Source organism: Balaenoptera ricei, chromosome 14 (genome assembly GCF_028023285.1).
Source record: "Balaenoptera ricei isolate mBalRic1 chromosome 14, mBalRic1.hap2, whole genome shotgun sequence".
Classification (NCBI taxonomy): Eukaryota; Metazoa; Chordata; class Mammalia; order Artiodactyla; family Balaenopteridae; genus Balaenoptera; species Balaenoptera ricei.
This window is the reverse complement of record NC_082652.1, coordinates 25,758,700-25,783,311: the sequence shown is the minus strand read 5'-3', so window position 1 is coordinate 25,783,311 and position 24,612 is coordinate 25,758,700. Positions and strand designations below refer to the sequence as shown.

The window sequence follows — 24,612 nt, the reverse complement described above, 5'->3', positions numbered from 1 at the left end:
CACACAGGTGCTCCACGAAGACTCACAGAATAAACCAACCAATGAGAGGATCCAGAACCGCTGGCTGGGCCCTGGCTTGGCCGCATCTTTACGAAGCTCCAAGGGCTCCTCCAGGGAACCCCTGTCCGTGAGACAAGCGGGTCCTGGGGTCTAGGACCATCCATGCAGCCTGCTCTGGGCCCCCAGTGCCACCACCATCAGCACAGATGTGCAGGGTGGAGGGATCCCATCATCTCCTCTCACCTCAGACCACAGAGGCCACGTCGCGAGCGGAGGCGCCTCGGGGAAGCAAGCTCCCAGCGGACCGTGCACGTGCCTCCCAGCGGGTCCAGGGTGAAGGCTCGTGCGCCCGGGAACAACCCCACTACTGTGAGCACGGCCAGTGGGGCTGCTCCCACCGCCGCGGCCTGGAGAGCCGGGCGGAAAAGGCACGTAGGCAGGACAGCGCCCCGTCCAGCTCTCTGTTCCAAAGGGTGCAGCCAGCTCAAGGGAACGTCTGGGCGGGGGCGAGGGCACCTCTCCTCAGACTACAACCTTCTTCTGAGCCTCAAACGGGCCAGTGGCAGCAGACAAGGACGGCTCGGCTCAGCTTGGACACTGGCCCACCCCACTCGGAGGAGAGAGGGTGGAGGGGAAGTGCAGAAGAGAGAGCAAAGGCCAGGGCGGGGACCAGCGATGTTTACGACCCCACCTCGGCACGTGCCTGCGCTGGGAAGGGCTCGTGAATGCACCCAGTCCAGACGGGAGACCGAGGGAGGAAGCTGGAGGAAAAGGGCGAGTGGAAGAAGGAAGGAAGGAGGCCTCCTCTCACTGCTGCCCGGGAGGGGAGAGGGCAAGGCAACACAACCCTGAGGCTAAAAGAACAAATAAAAAATAAAAAATGAACTGGGTGTGGCAAAACAAGGTAGGGAAGCTGAGGGAGGGACCCAGGGGAACAGAACTGCCACCCACCAGCCAGCTGCCAGGCCCACCCCCATCCTGGGGCCTGGGGTGATTGGGGCGCAGAACCTGGGCCGTGAGGGCTGGGCTGCTCCTGGCTGGGATGTGGTGGTCAGCACAGCTGCAGAACAAAGGACACCGCCTCCCCGCAGGATGGCAGCCGGGGGTGATGCCCAGACCCTCATCCTTATCCTGACACTCGCTGGCTGGCATTGCATAGTCATGGGTCCAGGGGAAACACAGACAAGACTGGCAGGCACCTCTGAGAACGACCAGGGATGGAGAATGTCACTGACGCTCAGCGCTGGGACAGCCTCGGTCACCAGGATCTACCCTACATGGCCACCTGCATCCTTTCCACAGTGCCCCAGGCAAGGGGGGGGGCCTGGCCTCTGCTGACCCCTTACCCACCCCTGGGAACGGGTATGCATGGAGCTGACCTGCACCCCAGGAGGCCACCAAGCCCCCAAGTTGCCATGGAGTCCCCAGGAAGGTCCTCCTGACAGCTCACCGCTCAAAGGACCCAAGCTCGGCAGCCGGGGATGAGCCCCACCCGGGAAGGTAGGGACGGAGAGGGATGAGCAGGGATCCCTCCCCTGGCTGATGGGGATGAGGCAGCTGTGACCTCAAGACCACCATGCTTTCTGTGGGTGCTAGAAAGTGACAGCTGCATCGTCTTCAAACCCATAATCAAAGATGAAAGAAGGAAGTCTCACTGCAGAGCTGACGGGGGACCCAGAAAGTCAGGGCTGTGCCTATCTCCAGGGGAGTGAAGGGTGGCCACCCTGGGGCTCCAAGCACCTAACCACGGGGCTTCTGGAACAAAACAGTGCAGCCCTCCTCTGATCAGGTCCCCATCTCACCCAGGTGCTTCCTGACACCTCTCTGGGCCAGGTGGCCTGCTGGGGACTGGAGCCCCCAGGCCTGGCAAGCAGGTGCAGCCTCTTGCCTTGTGTGTAACGTGAGAAATGCCTGTGGGCTCCGCGAGGCAGGAGGGGGTGAGCACCTGGATCTGGACAGGCTCCACAGCAGATAAGCCCCTCAACTGGGGGCTAAAAGGTGGGGGCAGAACCCCAAGTCAGTGTGGCAGGGGTCTGAGGGCAGGAGCCCAGGGAGAGGTAGGTGGGCATCCAGCCGCAAAGGGCCTGGGGCACAGGGAGGGCAGAGCAGCCTCCTCAAGGGGCCTGAAGTAGAGCAAGGTCATGCGGGGGGAAGACAGTCCTCAGGGACCATAGATGGACAGGGACGACTGTCCCAAGTTCAGGGCTCAGCCGTAAGGATGCTTGTCTGTACCAAGTGACACCCACAACGCAGGAAGAAAGGGGATGCATCAAAAAAAGGCAAGGCAGTTGAGGGAAAGACTGTCAGCTGAGGGGTGGGGAAGGCTTCAGATCTGGTAGCTGTGTGGCCTCAAGCAAGTCACTTTGCCTCTCTGAACCTCAGTCTCCTCGTCTGTAAAATGGTGAAACTGGCTGTTTGGTAAGAAGCTGCACGAGGGAGGTATGCATTACACATGGGCTCCCCTCCCACCCCCGTTTCAGGATGAGAAGCCTGCCCAGCACGGCGGTCTTCAGAAATCACAAAAGCAAAAGAAAGAAGTAGCTCTGCAGCTAAGGCACCAGCCCAGCGGAGAGGCCACTGCAGTGAAAAGATATGCTTCCAGCCACAGGGAAAAGCAGAGTCCTCTCACTCTTTCTCTCTCTCTCTTTTTTTTGCTGCGCTATGCAGCATGCAGGATCTTAGTTTCCCGACCAGGGATCAAACCTGTGCCCCCTGCAGTGGAAGCACAGAGTCTTAACCACTGGACCACCAGGGAAGTCCCTCTCTCTTATTTTTAAACTCAGAGTGGAGATTACCCAGAAACAAGCTAAGCAGAAGGGGGAAGGTGTCTGTCCTCAGGGACAGTGGGACCAGAAAGACAGAGGTGCCCCAAGGACAGCACCCTCTCAGCCCAAAAGGAAAGATCCTGACAGGTCAAAGGGGTGCCCGGCTGGGCCCTAATGCACCTCAGAAGTGCCCGCCTGAGCCGTGGGACCGCTGGGAGCGTGAGGACACTGAGCCAGGCTGGGCTGGCACACCAGCTCTGCCACCACCGCAGCCGTGTGCCCACGAGAGAGGCACCTGCAGGATGTGCCAGCTTGCACTCGCCATGGACCTCGGGGCCTCAGTTCTCCATCTGTAGAGTGGAGGTGACGGCGGGATCATTAATGACAATGAGACCTCAGGAGAAAGACCCTGGAAAGTGGATGAGTCATCTCAGCATCTCCTCTGGCAAAAGGGGGCCAGTGCTCTGGGTGCGGACACCACCCTGCTCGGCACCCTGCTGGGGCCACCACCCCAGTTGCCGCTGCTTTAGACGGCAGCCGAGTTCTGGGCCTCAGCATGGGTTGCCTGCCTCGTCCATGCCCCGCCGACAGAGCCCCACAATCCCCCAGCTCATGCTTCCAGCAGGCGGTCCCCATGCACCAGATGGGGGAATAAGGGCTTTAGTAACTGACTTCCGACTGTTGGCTGCCCCATGACCCACTTGCTACTGCTGGCACCCGCCCTCCCACCCCGGGACTCACCACTTTGGTGGACTCCGGTGCGTCCCGGCTGCCCCTGCCCTTGCTGCCGAGGTGGGGCGAGGAGGAGGGTGAGTCATCCACGTAGGGCAGCCCGTCCTGCTGCCGGCGCTGCTCCTCGGCCCGGTCCGTGGCACAGCTGTACCCCGGCGGCGTCCCGAATGGTGCATCTACGTTGCAGAGAAGCAGCCTGTGTTAGAGCCAGGAGAGGGGCTCCATGCCCCACCGGTCACCTACAGGCGTGGAACAGGGGCCTCAGGTAGGCTGATCTCACCTTCACAACTGACTGGCCAAAGACGGCAGCGCGAGGAGGGCACGAAGCAGCAGCCCCCTCGTCAGGCAACACGAGGCTGGGCTTTCGATAGCTGTGGGGCAGCGGGAGGGGGCCCTGAAAGGTGGACCCCAAATGCCAGTGTCTTGCTGTCAGGGACATCCTTTTACCTTGTCTGTGGGATCCGACCTGATCCTGCTGACCTAGGTGCAGGGCCAGGAAACAGGATGCAGGCCTCTCCCAGCCAGTGTCCCTGTGAGCACAGAGAGCGGCTTATGCTACAGCAGGCTCCCTATTTGGGGGTACCTAGTTATAGAGCTAACACCTTCCTACAGGCACCTGACGGCAGTCAGCCCCATCCCAGGCCAAACCACAAAGCCCACACGTGCTTCCAAGCCCTTGGCCCTTTGGTAGCTCTGTTCCCAGAACTGTTCTAATTCAGGGGACCCCCTCACTGGGACATCAACTTACAATGGCCCAGCCTGTTCCAAATCTCACATGAGGGCCACTTCTCGACTCCTTCCAAAGGGCACCTGGGATTTCCAAGAGGTCATCCCAACTGGGTTAAGTCACGTCACTGTGACTCACCTGCAAGCAGCCCAAGGCTACAGCACAGGTGGCCTCCGGGGCGGTCAGTCACCAGTTTACAACAACTGCCACCACCAAACACTGCCCAGGCCAGGTGGGCACAGGGCCCAGCACAGGGCCACTCTCGGGCTTCCAGAGCCTGAAACGGGGCTGTTCTCACTTCCTTCCACATGGGCAGCCGGGAGGAGCCACGGCTGGACTGGCTGCAGGCTAAGACCGGCCACCGAGCTGCGGGCGCCCACACGGCCAAAGTCCCAGCTCCCTCCCACGCATCTGCCTCACCCCATTCCTCCACCTCCGGTCCCAGCTGGTCACACACCTTCTAACAGGTGTCCTTAGCCCTGGCTACAGGGCAGCGTCACCTGGGGAGCTTTGAAAACATAACATAGGCGGGCCCAACACAGACCGAGTCAGACGCCCGGGGTGGCCTGGGCCCTGGTGGCTGTAAAAGATTCCCATGGGACTCCAGCAGACAGCCAGGGCAGAGATCCTGCACTACCCCCACCCGGCCTGGCACTGAGCTGGTTGCCATGCCGATCCACCTGGGTCCCTGGTGTCTGCACTCAGGTGCCAGCCGCAAAGGCCAGGCTGGGTTCTGCCTGTGTGTGTGTCCACAGGAGGGTCCCAGCAGAGGCTAGTTCTGGGGTGAGTGTAGCAGGAGGACCCCAAGAGCTGCACAGAGGCACCCTGGTACCTCTTAATCCCATGGACCCTTAATCCACGGACCATCATAGGGGCTTTAGTTACCAAGATCGTTGTGTTGGGTTATCACCCACAGACCCCCTGGACTTTGGGTTTTGTATTGTCCTTGCAGGACAGTCCAAAGCCATGGTCAAGTTCTGCCTCCTCCTCCTGAGGATTTGCAAAGGCACTTAACTAGCTTTCACTCAGCATCCCCAAGGACAGCTGGGGAGGGGTCAACTGTATTAAAAAACACAAATCCCTGTTAATGCAGAATCCTAATTCTGTACCCCACCCTCCAAAACAGGTCTGACTCCAGCTTCCACTTCCTCCTGGGAATCACAGGTTTGTCTGCTTGTTTAAATAAAATAAACACGAGGCCTTCTTTTCCTAAATTACAGCAACCCCTACTCGAAACTTGCCAACCACGGGAGCTGCTTCCCACAGCAGCTGGGCACGGGCGGAAGGCTTCAGCTGTCAGGGCCTCACTCCCCATGAACCTGAATGGTCCCCCTGGGCCACGGGGCTCTCTGCTCTGGCCCTGCAACCTGGGACTCATCCTCCAGGTGGGGCAGGTGGGCAGCTCTAAGCCGTGGTGGGAATGTCTCAGAAGCGAGAGGCTCTGGTCTTGTCCAGGAGGCTGCACACCTGAGATGGTGCGGTTCACTTAAGCCATCCATGTCTCAGTTTTGCTGACTTAAAATTGGGCCCGTGAACTCGACAATGGATAGAGGTCCCCTCAGCTCTAAAACATCACTGTCACTCTTTAGGGCGGCCGGCCGTGCCCTCCCCACCTCCTTCAACAGGTCCCATCCTCTGCCCCCAACTCCTCCTCTGGGCCCGGCTTTTCCATTAGCTCAGAATTACCAGCCTCCACATATCCTAAGAACCTTTGAACTGTTTTTTAAAAAATAACAATCTTAAAAAGTCAACATATTCTTTATCGCCTGGAAGAACACTGAGCATGCCACCTGATTTCCAGGCCCGTGACTGCGCTGAGCTCATGACCAAGGTCAAATCAACACTGAGTCTCCAGTAAGAACTTCAGGGTCAGGCTCAGGGCCCCAAGGCTCACCCCAAGAACTGCAAGAATTCATGTTTGTGAAACCACGTGCTGGTTCCACGATATCCGGGCTAAAACCTGGTGCAAAGCCAAGTCATCCCCCCCACCCCGTGAGGGTCTGCTGGCCCGTGTCCAGGGGGACCATCGGCTCCGATGTGGATGCTTCACCCCCACCAGGTGAGACTGAGGGGCCAGGTTTGCAGCCAGATGCCATGGGGTCGTGAGGAGGCTCCCTGGCAACTAAAAACCCAGCCGTATTCCCTCTGCACACACCTCCCCAAACCGACGTCTGAGGAACTGATGCTTTTAAGCCTGAGTTCTGGATGGCTGGCCACCCCTCCTGCATCCCACCTGAGGGCTCAGCCCACTGTCCAGCTCATCTGGACTCAGCACCCCTCATTTCACTGACCCCCCAGGATTGCTCCGATGCAAGTGTGACGGGCAGGAAGAAAGCCCTCAGTTGCCTCCTCACGCTTCTAACCAGCACACAGGGACCTGCCTTCCTCTCACCCTGCGGGTTTTCATACCCGAGGTCCCCACACCACAGGGGTCCCCCTCCTCTTGAGCACAAGGTGCATTATTTGGGGATTTGGAAAGCCACTGTCTCCCCAGAACCAGAGCAAAGTGAGAGAGAGGACTTGCTCTCCCCTCCTCTGCCAGCAACACCCAGCGGGAAAACCTCTCTGGGCCTGGCCACCTGGTGACACGGTGGCCGCAGAGGCCAGGCACTTCCTGCAAAGCTCTACCCAAAGCTGAAGCCAAACACAGGAAAGAAGCGGGCATGGGCCTGGGATCCCATGCCTTCTAGAGGCTCAGCAAGATGAAGGCGGCTCAACCCAATGCTCAGAGCCAGAGGGGAAGGGGGAAAGGGAGGGAGGGGGGAGGGGAGGGAGTGGAGAGGGCTGCGAGGCTGAGTCACAGCTCCCGGCTTAGTGTGGAAAAAGGTTTGCACAGTGAAATCTGAAACCTCCTCTCCAGGCAAGTCAGCTCAGCAGCCTCCAGCCAAGCACTCTGCAAATCTAAAATCCATCCTCCGATGCAAGGAAAAAAGGCAGCCCCCACCCCCCTCCAAAAAAGCAGAAGGAATTGGGTCAGTTCGGGGGGCGGGGTGTCCCCAGTCAGTGCCCAGGTCACATCCCCTTCTTTTTTTTTTTTTTTTTTTAGTTTAAATTTTATTTCCTGCCCCCAAACATCCATTAAGCGCCGAGGAGAAGGAAAAGGGGATGTGACTAGCAATAGAGAGAAATTTTCTTCACAACAATGGCCATGGCAAGCTTAGGCACTTTTGGTGAAATCTCTCTGGGAAGTACTGGCAGAGGAATAAAAGGCAAACTGACACAGAAGTATTGCTTGGTGTGCATTTCCAGGCTCTGCCTTCTTTCTCATCTCTTGGTGGCAGGCGGAGGAAGAGGAGAAAAGGTTAAACTTTTTTATAAACCGGCAGAATAAGCTTATAACATCCTCTCACTATCTCTGCATAGGTTCTAGTCTCTGCAGCATTATATAAGCTTTGCCCAAAGTAATGAACAGTTGAAAGTCAAATGTAATACTTCACCAAACAACTTAAAAATGCTTGCACACCGGAAAGGATTAAGTTGCAGAGAACACAAATGGACCCAGAGCAACCTTTGCCAAAAGAGAATACTGTGCTAAATGTACAGCCATAGCTCTTTTCCATATGAAGAAACAGTCAGAAGGATAAAAGAACTTGGTCAAAATCACACAAGTAAGTAGGACAGAATCTGGTCTGTCTGTCCCAAGGGTTGTGTTCTTTAACCACCAGGCTGGCTTTTCTCAAATCTGATTCATGCATAGAATAACTATACACCTCTGTTTGCCTTGAATATTCCCTGTTTATACGTATGCCTGCTGCAGTTTTTAACACTGCCCACTTTGACTCCCAAAAGCAACCGAGAATACACAATAATTTGGTCACTTTATCCATGGACCACTGTGGTGGGACTGCCCAGGAAGCTTATTAAAAGTGCAGCTTCCTGAGCCCTACTCCAGATCTAGATAAGTTTTCTGAGGGTTGGCTCAAGAATCCAGGTACAAGTCTTTTTAAGTGGTTTTGTGGAACCCCCCAGGTGAGTCTCTCGCTCTCTTAAGTTAATAAACCATTTATTCTGCCTCCCACAGATGCCCAGCCAGGTCCTGTTAAGGTAGGAGTCCCCGCACCACATCAGAGGGATGCTCCCAGCCAAGTAACCTCTGGAGCCTTGGAGAATCTGAATGGTCTCATGCTGGCCCACCTGCCATGACAAACCTCCTCCAGAGCATTCCCCTTCACATTTTACCTTCTACCACTCCCAAAGGCAGTCTGCTCCAATGAGGCCTGACTTCGTCTGTCCTAACGTGCACCCGCTGATTCAAGCAGTTTAGGAATACAAGGTGCTGTGGTTCTCAACCAGGGTGGCCCAACCTCTAAAATAGTAGTCCAAGCAGTCTCTACCTCCTGGGCACATCCCCTCTGCAACAGCCCCAGTAAAAGAATGTCCCATCCTTGCTTTTTCAAGGTCGGCAACAGGGAGTCCCCTCCTAAAGAAGGTTCTCTCTCATTGCCACACTCTCAAAGGCTGCCCCCAATGTGGTTCCTTCCTGTGGGCCTGATCAGGCTAAGGGCAGAGTTGTCTCTTTCCTTCTCTGAGTCGGACCAAATCGTCTTAGTAACACCTCTTCACAGTGGTGACCATGTGTTTCACAGGGGCTGCTGCTGAGCCTTTATCTCATCCTTTCATGGTGGAGAGAGAGAGGATTATAATGATTTTTACTTCTAGGGGAGAGGGGAGTGTAATGATTATGTTGTCATTTTGTATTATGTCCTTTTGTCATGAATTTGTTTTGAATTTCATATTAAAATGGGCCCACCATTCCCACATTGTGAGGTCATTCAGCACCCTCATTTTGCACCTTTAACATCTCTCTCAGTATCACTTGGAAATGTCTGAAATGGCATGAGCTTTTCCTCACATTCCTATCAGCTGTAAATCCGGAGCCCCAACATGAACCTAACCATTGAGCAGAACACCTCTCCACTACCTGTGTAACACTGGGTAGGCCCCTTAACCTCTTGGTTTTCTTCAGTCCTCAGTTGTGAAAATGTGAGGGTTCTATGAATTTATATTTGGGGCGGGACAAGGTCGAGGAGAGTGTGTCTTTGCTTTTATTCTTCCAATCTGGAATGTCTTCCCTCTCTTCCCCATGGGTCCAAATCTCACTTGTCCTTCAGGCCCACTGCCAAGGAGCCTTCCCTGATTCCCCAGTCCACACAAATCTCTGCCTCTTAGGGTCAGTGCCATACAACCTAGCTGTCTCTTATGTTAATCTTGCCTCTCAAGCCAATCTCAGAATGTGGGTCTCTCTTGCCCTCCTGGGGCCCCTGGGGCTGTGCCAGCCCACCGGCACGCCCCACGTGGGGTGTCTACTAGACTAGGGCATGGGTGGGGAGGCCCAGGTGTGAGGGGCCAGGCAGAGTACCTCTGCCTCCACCCTACTCTCCTCCACAAAACTGCCCCTTCTCCTGAAGCCTGCCCCTCAAGTCACAGGTTCCTTATATGACCTCACTGGGTAATGATGACCTCACAGGCCTTCTCACAGTTTCCATGGCAAGGTAACTATGCCAGCGTGCTGCCCTCAGAGAAATTTCCCTGCCAGTTCTCCACCAGATACCAATCTCTTTGGTTGTCTGAGAGAGAATGTCTGACCGGATCTTCTATATTTACTGTAACCTGTCCTCTGTTCCCTGGGAGGGCAGTGCAGCAGGTACACTGAGACCGGGCATCTGTACAGGAGGCATGGTGTACACACAACCTCCCCTGGCTGCCACATGTTCCTGTGGGGCTTGCCCACCACATACACCTGAGCACTTTCCCAGCTGTAAGTAATACCAGTGATCTGGGACACCTTCAGGGACCCACAGTGCTCACTGCTGAGGACAAGTGAAAGGTCATCCCTGGACAAGTGTGCAGGATGGTTCTGATCTTTATAAATGTAGCCTTCCCCTTTGGGCTACAGGATGCTTCCATTCAGAACCTTTCCTGATTGGCCTCTTAGCAAAAGACAAGTGCATTTTTGTTGGCAAATGGTAAATGGAGCAGTTTGAGGAAGAGGGCCACTCTTGAAACACACCTTCAAACCCAGGCACCTCTGTGCTGTCATGTAGACATCTATATCGGTGCCCTCAAACACATCCCATCCTGAGCTGCTGAGTACTAGGGGAGAGGGTGGTGCCATATTGATGGGAAGACCGGAAGAACCAAGAGGGGTGTTGAAGTGCTAATGAGACTGGAGGGCTGAGGAGATGGTGTCCCAGGAGGCTGGGTTGATGTGAGCCTAGACTTGGTACCCAGAACGCAGTTCTGAGTCTCCTGATCACTCTGCCTCTGTATTTGGCCTTGTTCTAATCTAGATAAAAGTATCAGAGGGCTAGAGTTCAGTGTGGTGGAAACAGGCAGTATAAATGGGGCCCAAGAGGGGTTGCCAAGGTGGGAGGGGTTCTTAACCAATTTATATTAGATTATTTTTTTCCAAATCTTGAAAGACATTTCCATTAAAGTCTCAGAAGTGACAGACTGCAAGAAATGTTTTCTCTGTTGTGGAAGGGAGAGATGGAGAGGATCATGATTGCAATTACTTTCGGGTTCTACTGTTTTCCCTGGAAACGGTGAAGAGACTTCTTCATGTGCTGCAGCCGTAGGCTCTAGGAATTGCTTTTGCAGCCAGTGTCCCTTCTCTAGGGACTAATAGAGGTGATGGGCCAAGGCTGTGTTTTGGATGTCAAGTAGATTGAAGGTCTTCAGCCAGAAACTGGGAGAGACAGGAGAGAGGGAAATTCTGGCAGGAGGCTGTGTACAGCAGAAGTGACTGATCAGTTCTGATTTTCTTTGCAGCAGCAGTGGCTCCCGTTTCTCCTCCTATACCTGGTCACTACCGTGTCCTCAACCGAGGGTGTGGAGAAACGCAGTTGGGCTGGCATGGGGAGACATACTGCCTGGTTGGTGGCTGCCGGGCCTACGGGGATGTTCCTTTGGCCACGCCAGCAAAGGTGGAACCAGAGAAGCCAGTCCCCAGATGTGCTCCCAAGAGAAAGCATGCTCCGGAAAAGTCGGACGAAGATCTGGGTTGCCCCAGACCCAAAATCCGGCGATTGCAGCATGGTTCCAGGAGGTGGACCCCACAGAATCTTGCTTGGTGAGCCATTCTGAAGAGAGGGCAATGGTTTAACTGCCTAAGGCAGCGAATGCCTCTTCCTGCAGTGACCCACCCCGTCCCCCCACTGCCCACTGCCACAGATTAGAACCTGCGTCTAGCAACCCCTCGGCAATCACATCTAAAATACGCACAAAATAAGCATAGAATTGAAACTTCCAAGGGTGTGCTCCCTGAGAGAGGGCTGAGTGATGGCCACCCAGGCTCCAGGACACCCTCCCACCTGTGTATTTGTTGAGCAATAAAGACAGTAGGGAAGCCTGGGCTTTCTCTGTAAACGCAGCCTCAAGGGCAGCCCCTGCCATCACGCTGCCCACCCGTCAACTTGGCAGAGCCGCACGCCGGATCCGAGCCGCCCCTCTCCTCTGAGTTTACACACCCCTTCCCGGGCCTCTTCCCTGTCCACCTGCACTCTCTCCAGCCAGGCTGGATGAGATCCCCGCCAGCCGGGCTCCTGAGGTCAGAGGAGGACCTGGCCCATCGCAGATCCGCGCCTGCAGCTCCCGGACGCTGTCCTTCCTGCCCTGGCAGAGCCACGCCACACTAGCCCGGAAAGCGCCATCCGCCCCTGGACCAGCCTCAGTCCCTCAGCCCCTCACAGGGCCCCCAGGAGCCTCGATACGCCCCTCCCCATTTCTGCTTTTGCACCTCAGGGAGCAAGAACCCCTCCGAGGCCTCTGCCGGGCCCTGCGGGACCCCCGCTGCAGGACTCCCATGAAACGTGTGCCCGGACCACTGGCTGCTCACCTCCTGGGGGCAGCCGAGCAGGGGGGCCCTCCCGGACCCGAGGTGCCTGGAGGGTCCCCAGTTCCTGCCTCGGCTGCCTTGCTGCTGCGAGATCCCAGCCCTGTCCCACCCTCAGGTCAACGTGCCCTCCCCACCCCATGAGTCTGGAGCAGGCCCTCAGGAGGAGCAAAGGTTACGCTCTCAGCCCTCCCTGCCCAGAACAGACAAGGGACGACGGAGAGAGGCCTGGGGAGCAGGGAGTGGCTTGCTGATAAATACGCATGGGGTCAAGAGGACACAACAGGGGACTTCCCTGTCGGTCCAGCGGTTAAGACTCTGTGCTTCCACTGCAGGGGGCACGGGTTCGATCTGGGAACTAAGATTTTATAAGCTGCGTGGCGCAGCCAAAGAAAAAAAAGAAGAACAGGAAAAGGGGCACTGGGGACTCGGGTGGGGCGACAGGAAGACCCCGGCAGCGGGTGGTCTCCATCCCCATTTACACCGCCAGCAGAAGCTGGGCCGTATTTATTCACAAAGTTAAAAGCAGATCAAATACAGCTTGGCTTCCTTCCGGCGTCTCAGCCAGCTGCAGCGTGAGGCAGCCCTGGAGCCCTCACCACATCGCATCGTGTCTGCAGAAGCCCCCTTCCCGGCTCCCGCCCTCCTCTCCCGGTCCCGCACCCCTTCCTGGTCCCAGGGCAGCAGCACAGTGGTGCTGGTGGTGCAGTGCTGGGTACTTTCACAGACAGCAGCTCACATCCTTGGGGGGGTCCTGCCAGGTAGGCATCGTCCCTCTGGGAGAGGCTCAGAAAACTGGGCGGGGAGGGAGGTCCAGGTCTCACCAAAGGACCCACAGGCTCCACGGGACACAGCTGGCTCTGGACGCCACACTCATCCTGAGCTTTGAGCCCTCCTCCTCCTGCTGCCCTGTGTGCTGAGAGCAGATTCCATCTGTGGGACGGGCCACTGGTCCTGGGGCTCGGCGTCCAAGGCTGGCTCCTTTATTTGTAGCAGAACTTGGGTACAGTCAGAGGATGTTTGTGGTGCTACAGGGAAGTAAGTTCCCCAAACAGTGGAAAACCCTCAAATCTCTGATGTAGCAAGTGGGTATTTTTGCCAAATACCTGCTGACCTTTGCCCGGCACAGCCTCTGGGCCAGGCACAGGGCTGGCCACCCACCCACATCATCTCCTTGAATCCACCCCCATCCCCTTAGGGGGCAGGAACTTCCAGATGCCCATTTTTCAGACAGGGAAACTGAGTCTCCGAGAGAAAAACTATGCCCAGGTCCGCCATGTGACCTGCCCAGTTCGGTCACCTTCCAAACACATTTCAAAGCGAAGACATTTTTAAAAAGCCGAACTGATAACCGTATGACTCAGTAATTACCCTCCTGAGGTATGTAACTCAAAGAGATGAAAACAGGTATTCAAACCAAAACTTGTACCAGAATGTTCAAAGAGCACTCTCTTTTGCAATATTTCAAAATAGTCAAAAGGTAAAACAACACAACTACCCCTCAACTGATGAATGGATTGGGAGGGATAAATCAGAAGCCTAGGGTGAACACACACACCACTATATATAAGACAGATAACCGACAAGGACCTACTGTATGACACAGGGAACTCTACTCAATAGTCTGTGATAATCTAGATGAGAAAATAATTTAAAAAAGAATATATGTACATGTATAACTGAATCATTTTGCTATACACCTGAAGCTAACACAACACTGTAAGTCAACTATATTCCAATAAAATAAAACAAAAAAAAACTGATGAATGGATAAACACATTGATATACCAAAGTGGTCTATCCATACAAGGGAATATTATTCAGCCTTAGAAAGGAAGTATTTACACAGGCTACAACAATGGATGAATCTCCCAAACATTATGCCAAGAAGGCAGCCCCCAAAGACCACATACTGCCTGATCCCATTTATATGAAATGTCCAGAATAGGCACATCCATAGAGACAGAAAGCAGGTACCTAATGAGTATGGGGCTTCCTTTTGGGGTGATGAAAATGTTTGGGGGGACTCCCCTGGTGGTCCAGTGGGTAAGACTCCGCACTCCCAATGCAGGGGGCCCAGGTTTGATCCCTGGTTGGGGAACTAGATCCTGCATGCCGCAACTAAGAGTCAGCATGCCGAAACTAAACCTGGCGCAGCCAAAAAATAAATAAATATTAAAAAAAAAAAAGAAAATGTTTGCGAACTAGATAGAGGCGGTGGTTGCACAACATTGTGAATAAACTAAGTGCCAGTGAGTGGTTCACTTGAAAATGTTTAGTTTTCTGTTGTATAATTTCATCTCAATACAAAACAGAACAAAACGGACCTGTTTTTCTCTCTTAAACAGGGACCTCAGAACATAATCCAGCCATTTCCTGAAGACCCGGAGCATCGTTCCAGACAGAGGTCAGTACGGCCTGGCACTGTAACCCCAGGCCACCCACGGGCAGTGAGAGGCTGCCGCGCTTTCTGAGATATCTGGGTGGTTCTTCTGTTTTCTCCTCCACCGTCAGGCTGGCAGCCGTTCCTTCCTGCAACTACACCACGTGGGTCAAAATCCTTTCCATCGAGACATCCCCCATCCAGTCAGCCGCTGCATCCTGGTGAGAGCCTGCCGTCAGAGCCCGTGGTTCTGTGGGAGAAGGAGGGGCAGAGAGGGCACTCCAGGAACCAGGACCTCTCAGTCTTCATGCCGCCACCCCGACAATGACATCACCAGGCCAGCATGGCAAGTCCCAACTGCCCGGGCAGGGGGAGCTCACAATTCACACCAGCGTGTGCCACACAGAAGGCCCCGAGGCTGGTTAAGTCCCCACAAGAGGTTGGAAAATGCAGTCGGGAGGGGCCTGAGCCCCACTCGCCAGGCAGCCCCAGGTGCCCAGGCTGAGCTCTTGGGGTGATGGCCCGACAGCTCCCACGGCCCCTCCCACCCAGGGTTTGGGTTCCAGCTGGGTGGAGCTTGAATCGCCTGAAAGTCAACTCTGCCGAGGACTTTCAGCACTAAAGCCCGAGTGCCCCCAGTGTGGGCAGACGAGGACCCTCCCCAATCAGCATCTAGAACATTATCAACGGACTCTCTTCTGTCTCCAAGGACCCACCTGTGCCTTCCGCTCCCAGATCCTCGGGAAGGGAAAGATCACTTATGCTCTGGGCCTGGGCCGGAGCCAGCTGGTGCCGGGAGGGGGAGGGGCGGGCGGAGGCTGCAGCACCAGCTGGGAGGAGCTGCAGCCCTCGGGCTAGGATGATGTGACTGTTACTCTGCACAGCCTGACTCTGACCACGGCGGCAGTTTGGCCTCAGACAATGAAACTAATGTATGTACTGAGCACCCAATACTCAGCCAAGACGTAGGGCACCCATGAGTCATGCTGGGCACGGTGCCAGGCACGCGATGGCGGGCACCACAGACCCAGCCCCTGCCCCTGGGGGCTGCAGAACCCCAGGAGTCACGTGACGCATGCATCATGGCAAGGCCATCGATGAGGGGCAGCTGGACCCTCAGGCGGGCAGCAGAGACTGTCTCCCCGAGGAAGTCACCATGGAGTGAGGGGGCAGACGCTAGTTCCCCCAGAACGCAAGGCAGGAAGGACAGAAGAGGAGGAGGCCGTGTGAGGATGGGGGCAGAGGCTGGAATGATGTGGCCACAAGCCAAGGAGTCCGCGGGGCCACCAGAGCTGGACACGGCCCAGCCCCACCTTCACGTTGGACTTACTTCTGCCTCCAGAACCGGAGAGCACACACAGTTGTTGTTTAAGCCACAGTTTGTGATAATTTGTTACGGCAGCCACAGGACACTGACACAGACATAGCCCATGGCTTGGAAGTGGTGCCACGGAGTCAGAAAAGAGACGGCCGACCCGAGAGATCCAGAAGGGCTTTACGGAGGCGAGGTCCACATGAGACAGAAGAACGACTGGGCCTTCAGCCAGCAGAGACGCCCAATGGAGGGGGTCAGGGCCTCCAGGGTCCCGCATGCGGGAGGCTGGGAGGGTGACGTGCTGGGAGCTAGAGGAGAGGCGGCAGGAGTCCTCCTGGGGAGGCTGTGGGCTGCGGGCCAAGGACTCGGGCTTCATTTAGGAAGAATCAGGGGCCTCGAAGGTCTGGAGCAAGAGTGGGGCCCGGGAGCCAGTGACACTGGCAGTATGTCTGAGTGTGGCGCTGGAGGTGGGACCGGCCGGAGGCTTCTGTGACGGTCACTCCAGGTGAACCGGTAGAGGGCCCAGCTTCAGTGGGAACAGAGAGCAAGACATGGACACACAACAGACAGGGCCAGACCGAGGGGCTTGGATGGAGGGAGGAACAGTGAAGGGGACACTGAGTTCCCAGTGCCTGAGGCCAAGACCTCAGGGAAGGAGGTGGGAGGGGCGCAGTGGTGAAGGCAGCAGGATGGCACCTGCAAGAGGGCAGCGCCGGGCACAGGACCGTGGTCTAGGAGTGGAGGGGAAGCCATCAGCGTGGTCCCTCCTTGCTGGCCCAGGTGCCCGGCCAGGAGCCAGGTCATGGTCACTGCATGGCTATGCCCCCATCCCCCAGCCCATTCCCACTCCAAGGAGGAAACACGGAGGGTAGGAAAGAAAAGATGGCAGGAGGGAAGGGCTCCCTATCTGGTGAACATCACATGGAGCCCAGGCCAGGGCCCAGCCACGGGCAGGAGGACCCACCTTCCCCACTTCCGCCTCGGCACTGCCCCTCCTGCAGGAAGCCTGGGGAGGGTCCAGAGAGGAGGTACGTGTACACCGCGTTCACAGCAGCATCATTCGCAACGGCTGAAAGGTGGGGTCAACCCACGTGTCCATCGGCAGAGGAATGGATAAGCCAAATGCGGTCCAGCGATAAAATGGAACATCACTCAGCCTTAAAAAAGAAGGAAGTTCTGCTCTATGTGAGAGGCATGGATGAGCCTTGAGGACACTATGTAAGTGAAATAAGCCAGTCACAAAGGACAGATGCTATAGGGTCCACTTGTCTGAAGACATTGGTTTGCTCAGGCTGCCATAACAAGATCCCACATACTGAGTGGCTTAAACAACAAAAACTTATTTTCTCCCAGTTCTGGGAGCTGAAGTGTGAGATGGGGCGCCAGCTGGGTTGGTTCTAGGGTAAGCTCTCTTCCTGTTGTGCAGATGGATGAGTTCTGGCTGAGTCCTCATCCGGCCTTGTCTGGTTGCATGTTCGTGGACACAGTGAGCGTAGCTCACTACTACCATTTTGGGTTAGGGCTTCAACAGATGAACTTTAGGGGGACATCAGTCCACAACCTGTGAGGTACCCAGGTCAGGTAAATTCACAGAGACACAAAGTAGAATGGTGGTGCCAGGGGCTGGGGGAGGGGGAAGTGGGGAGTGACTGTTATAATAAGGACAGAATTTCTGTTTGGGAAGATGAAAAAGTTCTGGAGATGGATGGTGGTGATGGTTGTACAACAACGTGAATGTACTTAACACCACTGAACTATACACTAAAAGATGGTTAAGGTGGTAAATTTTATGTTGTGTATATTTTAACACACACACGCACACACACACACACAAATGATCACCCAGGTTTGGAGATTTAAGAAACAAACAAACAAAAGAAGGGCAGTGTTACGGGTTGCACTGTGCCCCCCAGATTCATATGCTGAAGTCCTAACCCCAGTACATCAGAGTGTGACCTTCTCTGGAGACAGGGCCTTTTCCAAGTTGAAATGAGGTCATTAGGTTGGGCACAATCACAACATGATCGTGTCCTTGCAAAAAGGGGAAATTTGGAGACAAAATGGCACACAGAAAGAACGCCCCGTGAACAGGAGGACGGCTGTCTACAAACCAAGGAGGGCTCGGCACACCTCCACCCTCCCAGCGCACAGGGGGCTGCGGCCCCGGCCTTGAGATTCCGCATTTTGTTTCTAGGCCCCAACTGTACCTATTCCACCCACCTCCCCACACAGAGAGGACCGGGCGCTCTGGCCCTCTCTTCCTGCAGCATGAGCCCTGGGCTCACCCCCTCTTCCTCCCCTGTCCACCAAGCGAGGCCTGGACCTGCCTTTCCCAAGGGCAGAGGCCCTGGCACCCAGCTCCACGAGCAGCTAAGGGGGAGTGACCAGAGTACCCTTATCTCGGCCACCGGCCCGGAGGGCCCGTTTATCTCTCCTTTCCACGCGGTTGAAAGGAAGCTGGTGCTGAAGGGGTGCATGAAGGCACCGACTCCACAACAGGAAGATGGCGTGGGCGCGGGTCCCTCGGCACCAGCCACCTCACATGGTCACCCTTGCTGCCCAGGGACACACCTCTGGCCCCCCGGGCTCTCCTGTCCGGAGGGCTGCCTCAGAGGTGGCATTTGTACTGCTGACTTGATTAACTGTTCTTAGAGCTCTCAGTAGACTGGACAAGGGGACATTCAGGGTGACTTGCCTGCAGCACCAGGGTCCAGGTGGGGCCAGCTGCTGGCAGCGCCCGGGGTAGACACCGTTTCTTCCAGAGCTCAGCTTCCACCCCTGCCTCCGCGAGGGTCAGAGGTCCCGAAATCTGAGCCACCTGTGAGCAGGGGAGGGCAGAGGCCGAGAGGGGAGACCACTCCCCACCTGCCGCCTGCTGTGGTGCTGTGTCTGCCCGGAGCCCCTTCGCTCATCAGGGCAGGAGGGACTCCCTCCCGGACCTGGGCAGAGCAGCCCCCAATGAGCCCAGAGCGGGAGTGGGTGGGGGGAGGTGGGGAGGAGCCTGGAGCCAAGTGCTCTCTGGTCCTCTTGGCACCATGGTGCGGGGACAGTCTCGGAGACCTCACTGCAGAGCCGGCATTGGGGCAGCTGGCCCGGCTCCTGCGGGGAGGATGTGCCCGAGTGTGTCTGGAGTGGAACTGAGGTCAGCTCCCCCGAGACGTGTGTGAAGCAGTGAAAGAAGCAGTTTGGGGTTGTGCCTTTCCTGTGCCTTGGCCGCCCCCTTCCACGTACATACAGGGGACTCCGGCCATGGGGGACCTGGACCAAAGGCATCACCGGAGCCCAGAGCAGTGCAGGTGGTGATTATTTGGGGACTTCCTCTCTGTGCAGCTCCAGGACCACTCACTCAGTGGACCCCACCTTGCTTCTCTGACCCCACCGACGGCAGGCTGGCCAGGTGCAGGGCGTGGGCTCTGCCAAAGCAAAGACAGCTGGCCGGAGACCAGACTGCGGGGCCCCTGCTTGGGGCTCTCACAGCCGGGGACTCAGAGGGCGTGGGCTGAGTGCCCTCCTGCTCAGTCTGTGCTGGAGGCTGATCAGGGCTTTGATTTTGGGGAAATCCCTGTGGGTCTGGAGGAGGCCAGGGTGACCCAGGGCTTGGCCCTCATTTTCAACCTCTGGCATCACCTGCTCCAGCAGATCAGGGGGTGGGGGAGAACCGTAGGCCTAAGGAGTCCACAGTGAGTGACTGCCGGCCCCCAGCCTTCCTGAGTCCCAGCTCCCCCCTCTGAGGGCAGCCATTACCCAAGGCTCATCTACCTTTCTGGCCTCTGCCATCAGGAAGCTTGGGGACCAGCTGGCACAGTTCATGCACCCCAGGGACCTCAAACACTCTTTGGACCTTCATTTTTGTTTTCTTCCCATGGTCTTATTTCACAGTTTAATTTCTGAGAGCTGCCTCAGTCCTTTTGAACACAGGCAAATAAAACCTACAAAAACACACGCTCCACCCAGCCTGGCAAGCTCCCTGGCCCACATCCTGCTCTCCTTCCTTGGGACCTGGAGGCCCTGGTGCAGTGCGAGCCCCTCCTCTGGGAGGGGCAGGGTGGGGCGTCTCCTGAGAAACCCTACAAACCTCCTCCTTAGGCTCCGTAAGTGATTCATTTCCTACAAGTGTCCTGTGCTGTTTTCCAGCACAATCTCTGTTCTATATGAATCAAGATTCTGGCTCACACTTTCTGCCATGACTGATGTGAGTTTCCCCTTTAGAAATATTCTTCCTACAGGGCCCAAAGTCATTCTTCTATAAGAGTGAGTGAGTGTGAGAGTGTGTCTGTGTGTGTGTGTGTGTGTTTTACCTCTGCTGCATGTGAAGGGAGCTAATACATTCTTTTTGTCTTATGGTGTGTCACCTGTGCTGATGGGTTCTTGGCAGAGTTGAAGGAAGAGTCTCCCAAGCTGCATAACAAATTTCTAGGTCTATGGTGATGGCAAGAAACAGCCAGGTTATGAAACTGAGGAGAGGAAGGTGGTGGGGACTTCTCCCGGTTACTGGGGCCGGGGTCAGCAAACTATGGCTCAATCCAGACCACGGCTTGCTTTCGTAAATAAAGTTTTACTGGAACACAGCATGCTCATTGGTCTCTGCAAGACATACAGCTGCGTTCGCGCTGTGATGACGAGGTTGCGTAGTTGTGACAGATACCACATGGCTTGCAAAGCTGAAAATGTTTACTAGCTGGCTCTTTGCAGAAACAAGGTAGCTGACCCCTGGTTTAGGATAAAAAGCAGAGGTGGAGAGGCCCCAGAATAATGGCTCTAGCTAAAGAGAGTCTCTTCTCGGCAGTTTTATCTTTTAAAATAGATTTAACATGAAAATGCCAGCCCCCTCATTTCCACCTGAAAGGCGCCAGAAAAACTGGGTCATGAGATCTAGGTCTGGGTGGAACTGATGTTAAACTTGGCTTGGGGACCAGGCCCAGGATCGGCCAGTGGTGATCTGGAGGCAGCTGTGTATGTGCTTCCGTGACAGGGAGCTGCCTGCTGTGAACACAGCTTCACCTTGAGCTTGAAAAAGTCCCCTCAAAGCCAAAACCACGCAAATCCTGAGCTGCCCGAACACACAGAGTGATTGAAAGACTATAAAGTAGAGCCTTGAAGAAAGCAGGTGAAGATGTGGCTTTGGACGGCCTGCAGCCTTGGACTAAAGGTGCCACTTGCTGTTGGCATTCTCCACTCTGCACAGTGTGCCCGGTGGCAGTAGGCGCTGTCATTATGCTCAACCTCAGCAAGGCCCAGCCGTATAGCTCCCCTGACCACAGAGGTGAGGAGGGAGCCGCCGGGGCGTGTTGCCCTGTGGTCCAGCCTCGCGGAGAGAAAGGGGAGTTAGCCAGCGTTTGAGCTGCCTGGGGGACAGAAGGAAGAACATTTTGACTGCAAGCATGGTTAAACATGGAAAAGCTGTCAGGGGAGTGTGAGAAATTCCCATCTGGGGAGGGCTCTGGGAAGGGTAAACCATATGCCTGGTGACTGGCATTGGCCTCGTTGGCCCCCGGAAGAAAACCTTTCCTCCTCTCTGATTCAGCAGCTCTCTCCCCCCCAGGTCCCCCCCGCAAATCGTTGGCTCATCAGATCCCAGCAGCACAGAGCCCGTGAGAACGTCCAAGGCCCTGAGTTACTGGAGGTTTCTTTTCTGGGATGGTTCTTGAACTGAAGAAATCTCCCGGGAGGCGGGACCATCTCACGAGGTCCTGGTGCCTGCTGTGCTGAGCCTCCGTCAGGCCAGCCCCAGGGTGGCCTTGTCAGCCCTGGAGTGGTTATGGGCATGGGCGTGGGGGTGGGGGTCCCAGCAGGTTCCATTGAGAGGAACCCAGACTCTGTTCATCAATGGTAACAAATGTCCCACTCTGGTGGGGGGAGGGGGCGTTGATATGGCGGCAGCTGTGCCTGCGTGGGGGCAGGGGGCATATGGGAAATCTCTGGACCTTCCTCTCAAAGTGCAGTGAACCTAAAACCGCTCTAAAAGAAATAAAGTTTAAAAAAAAGCAAACAACAACAACAAAGAAGTCACTGCCAGGACGTCCCTCAAGTCCTGAGATTCCTACCCCATCCTCCTGTTCCTATCTGCCTTTCAGAGCCCCTGGATGGCTATTTCATGTGACTTGTCCAGAAATTTTAGCTGGGGCGAGTGGGAAGGTTAGTGCGCTTTTCTCCACCTCCCCTGGAACTGGGAGTTCACACTTCTGCCTTTGACTCTCCTCCTTTGTGTGTGGAGGTACTCCCTGGATTGAGCTCCCGGGAGCTCTCCTGCAGCCCCTCCTGAAACCCCCGAGCCTGGCCCAGCTGACACTTGCACTGCAGATTCAGGCCGGCCCTCGGGGGAGCCCCGTGCCCCTAACAACCAGGACTGTGTCCAGCTTGTGATGCTGGGAGCCCCTCTCTGCCTCCCTGGCTTCCTCGGCCGCATGCCCTGGTTGGGCCTGTCCCTGCCCTGCTGCAGGACCCTCTGTGGATTTCTGAGGCCTGACTCAGAGGTCCTCACAGGGTGGCCACAGCTGCACGTTAAAGTTCCTGCCCACATTTCCAGGGGGAGAAAGGCTTCAGGCCACCTGTGCATGGAGACCTTTGCCAACATGGGGATTCCCGGGACCGGGGGATGCCAGAAGTTGTCCTGCGAGCCAGCCCTGCCTTCCCAGAAGCCCCACAGCCAGCTGTCACCCACCCCTGCAGTTGTTCCAGACGCATAGCGGTCCTCTGTGGCATGTGCCCCCCGTGGTATGGGGTTCCTGCTTCTCTGTGGTGGGGGCCATGGGTGGAGCAGGGAGCACAGTGTCCGGGACCATCTGGAGGGGCAGAGGGTGTCAGGTGGCGATCGTTCCTCTCTGTGTCTGTTTTCCCATCGTCAGATGGGAGTGATTTGAGGAATTTGTAGGGCTATGCTGGGATTTGCAGTGAGGTCTGTAACAGCCTGGCACGTGGTAGGTGCCTCGGAAAGGAGGGGTTTTGCATCCGATATGATTTCCCTAACATGATTTCCCTAGAGGGCCGGGCAGGGCACGTGGAGGGAGGCTGAGTTGGTTGTGCTCTCCCCGCCACCGCCCGCTGGCGTAAGGAGCAAGCCTGGAATCCAGCAGGAACGCGCCATGCGTTCTTCCCCGGATACTCTAGCCACCTGCCCCATCTGGCCGGGCCCGTGCAGCACATGGGCCCTTGAGTTATGCCCCCACCCATGCCCATTCCCACATTTTTGTCCCGTTTTCAGCAGGAGGATCGGACACCAGGCTAGAACAGCAGGTGGGGGAGGGAAGTCCCAGAGGAGTAAGTCTTTGGCGTCTCCCACCCTCTTCCTCAGCCCTTTCCGGTTCCCCCTGTGGCCCTGCCTTGCCCGCCTGCTCCCTGGGGCGCCCTCAGCGGGTCCGAAGGCCATTCATCCCCTGCACGCCACCCTGTCCATCTTCTCCAGCCTCCCCTCCCAGGGACTTGCTCTCCACCTATTAACTCAGACCTCAGCGTGAGCCCCTAAATTTTATGTTGCTCTCCAGCAGTTGGAAGCCTTGAGACCCAGTGCTCAGCCAAGGACAGTGTGCTGATCTCGAGTCCTGGCCCAGCTGGGCTGAGCACCCAGGCCCCAAAGGCCCCTGGGCAGGCACCTTCCAGGATGCTGTCTTGCCAAGAGCACTGCCCAGCACCTCCCCCTCAGGACGTGCGGCCAGCAGACCAGCTGAATCCTCTTTTTATTGATGAGAAGCCAGGGGCCCAGAGAGACATAGTAAATTGCCAAGGTCACCCAGCTGGGCAGTAGTGGGGCTGGGCTGGAGCCAAGCGCTGCTCTGCCCTGCAGGCTGAGTTCTGCCCCAAGCCAACCGGCATGGAGGTGGCCATCCTGCCACCTGGAAAGGTTGGTGCCTTGGGGCAAACGGGGCCTGACCAGGTTGGAGGTCGCTCATCAGCTCTGTGTCCCTGTGGCTAGTCAGCGAGCCCACCTGATGTGCCTGTGGGCACATGTGGCCCCTCAGCCTTGAGGGGAGATGGCCAGGAGGGGGACACAATTGCTGCTATGCTATAAGGATGTGGGGAGGCTTCCTTAACGAGGTCCTGCCATCGGGGGCCAGACCAAGGGGCTTCTGTCCTGCGTCGGTCTGGTGACCACAAGTGGGAGCTGCCGGTCTAAGAAGCTGGGTTAGGTTCCCTTTGGTGGGTGCACGTGCCTCACACATGTGCACACATAAGAACGCACACAGATGCACATGCACACACTCACGCACACACAGACACTTCTTTGCAAGGAAGGGGAGAACGTGGAGGGACGGAGATCCGCTCAGAGGGTTTCAGCCTGGACTTAGTCCAGAGCCTCAGAGAGAAGAATCTTTCTGGACTCTCAGGATCTGGTGGGAAATCTCCCGTGGGGCTCCTCTGCACCTGTCGTGGTCTCCCAGGCCCCTGACGTCCTCGAGCAGAGTGTCTGCGTTTGAGCATCCTGAGGGCCCGCGTGCACCCCGGCTCCCGCTTGAATGCTTGATTCTTGAAATGTGCATGGAGCAGCCCGTGCAGGTGTTTCCATGCCGTCCCCGCCGGCCCCCTCCTGGCGCTGGCAGTTCCCTGCCTGGTGCTGACAGGCTGTTCTTGTTTGAAAACAGAGAAGACACCATCGCTGCCTTTCTTCCCCTTTCCCAACACATGAGGCTGCGTTGGGTGCTGGTTCTGCATGTGCAAGTGGTGGGCAGCGCGCCCCCTCCCCATCAGTGCTTCCCCTCTGGGTCCCCAGGAAGCACGGTGACCTCACCTGCTGTGCAAGGTGTGCCAGCCTGGACCATGGACACGTGGGGTCCCCGGGCAGATGCTGGAGGCTCTCCCTTTGTCACTAACCTAAAAAATCACTTCCGGTTTTTGTGATTCAGAAGTGAGCCCAGCCCCTCA

At 56.2% G+C, this 24,612-nt stretch overlaps 1 protein-coding gene across 3 annotated transcripts in view; it reads right to left on the bottom strand.

The window, feature by feature from the left end:
• The window catches only part of BCR (BCR activator of RhoGEF and GTPase), a 101,216-nt gene that overhangs the window by 45,199 nt on the left and 31,405 nt on the right, over positions 1–24,612 (bottom strand). For all 3 annotated transcript variants that reach the window (XM_059895035.1, XM_059895034.1, XM_059895037.1), the window contains exon 2: positions 3,507–3,673. In XM_059895035.1, the coding sequence (XP_059751018.1) occupies positions 3,507–3,673 (167 nt within the window). The remainder of the gene's footprint in view (positions 1–3,506; positions 3,674–24,612) is intronic.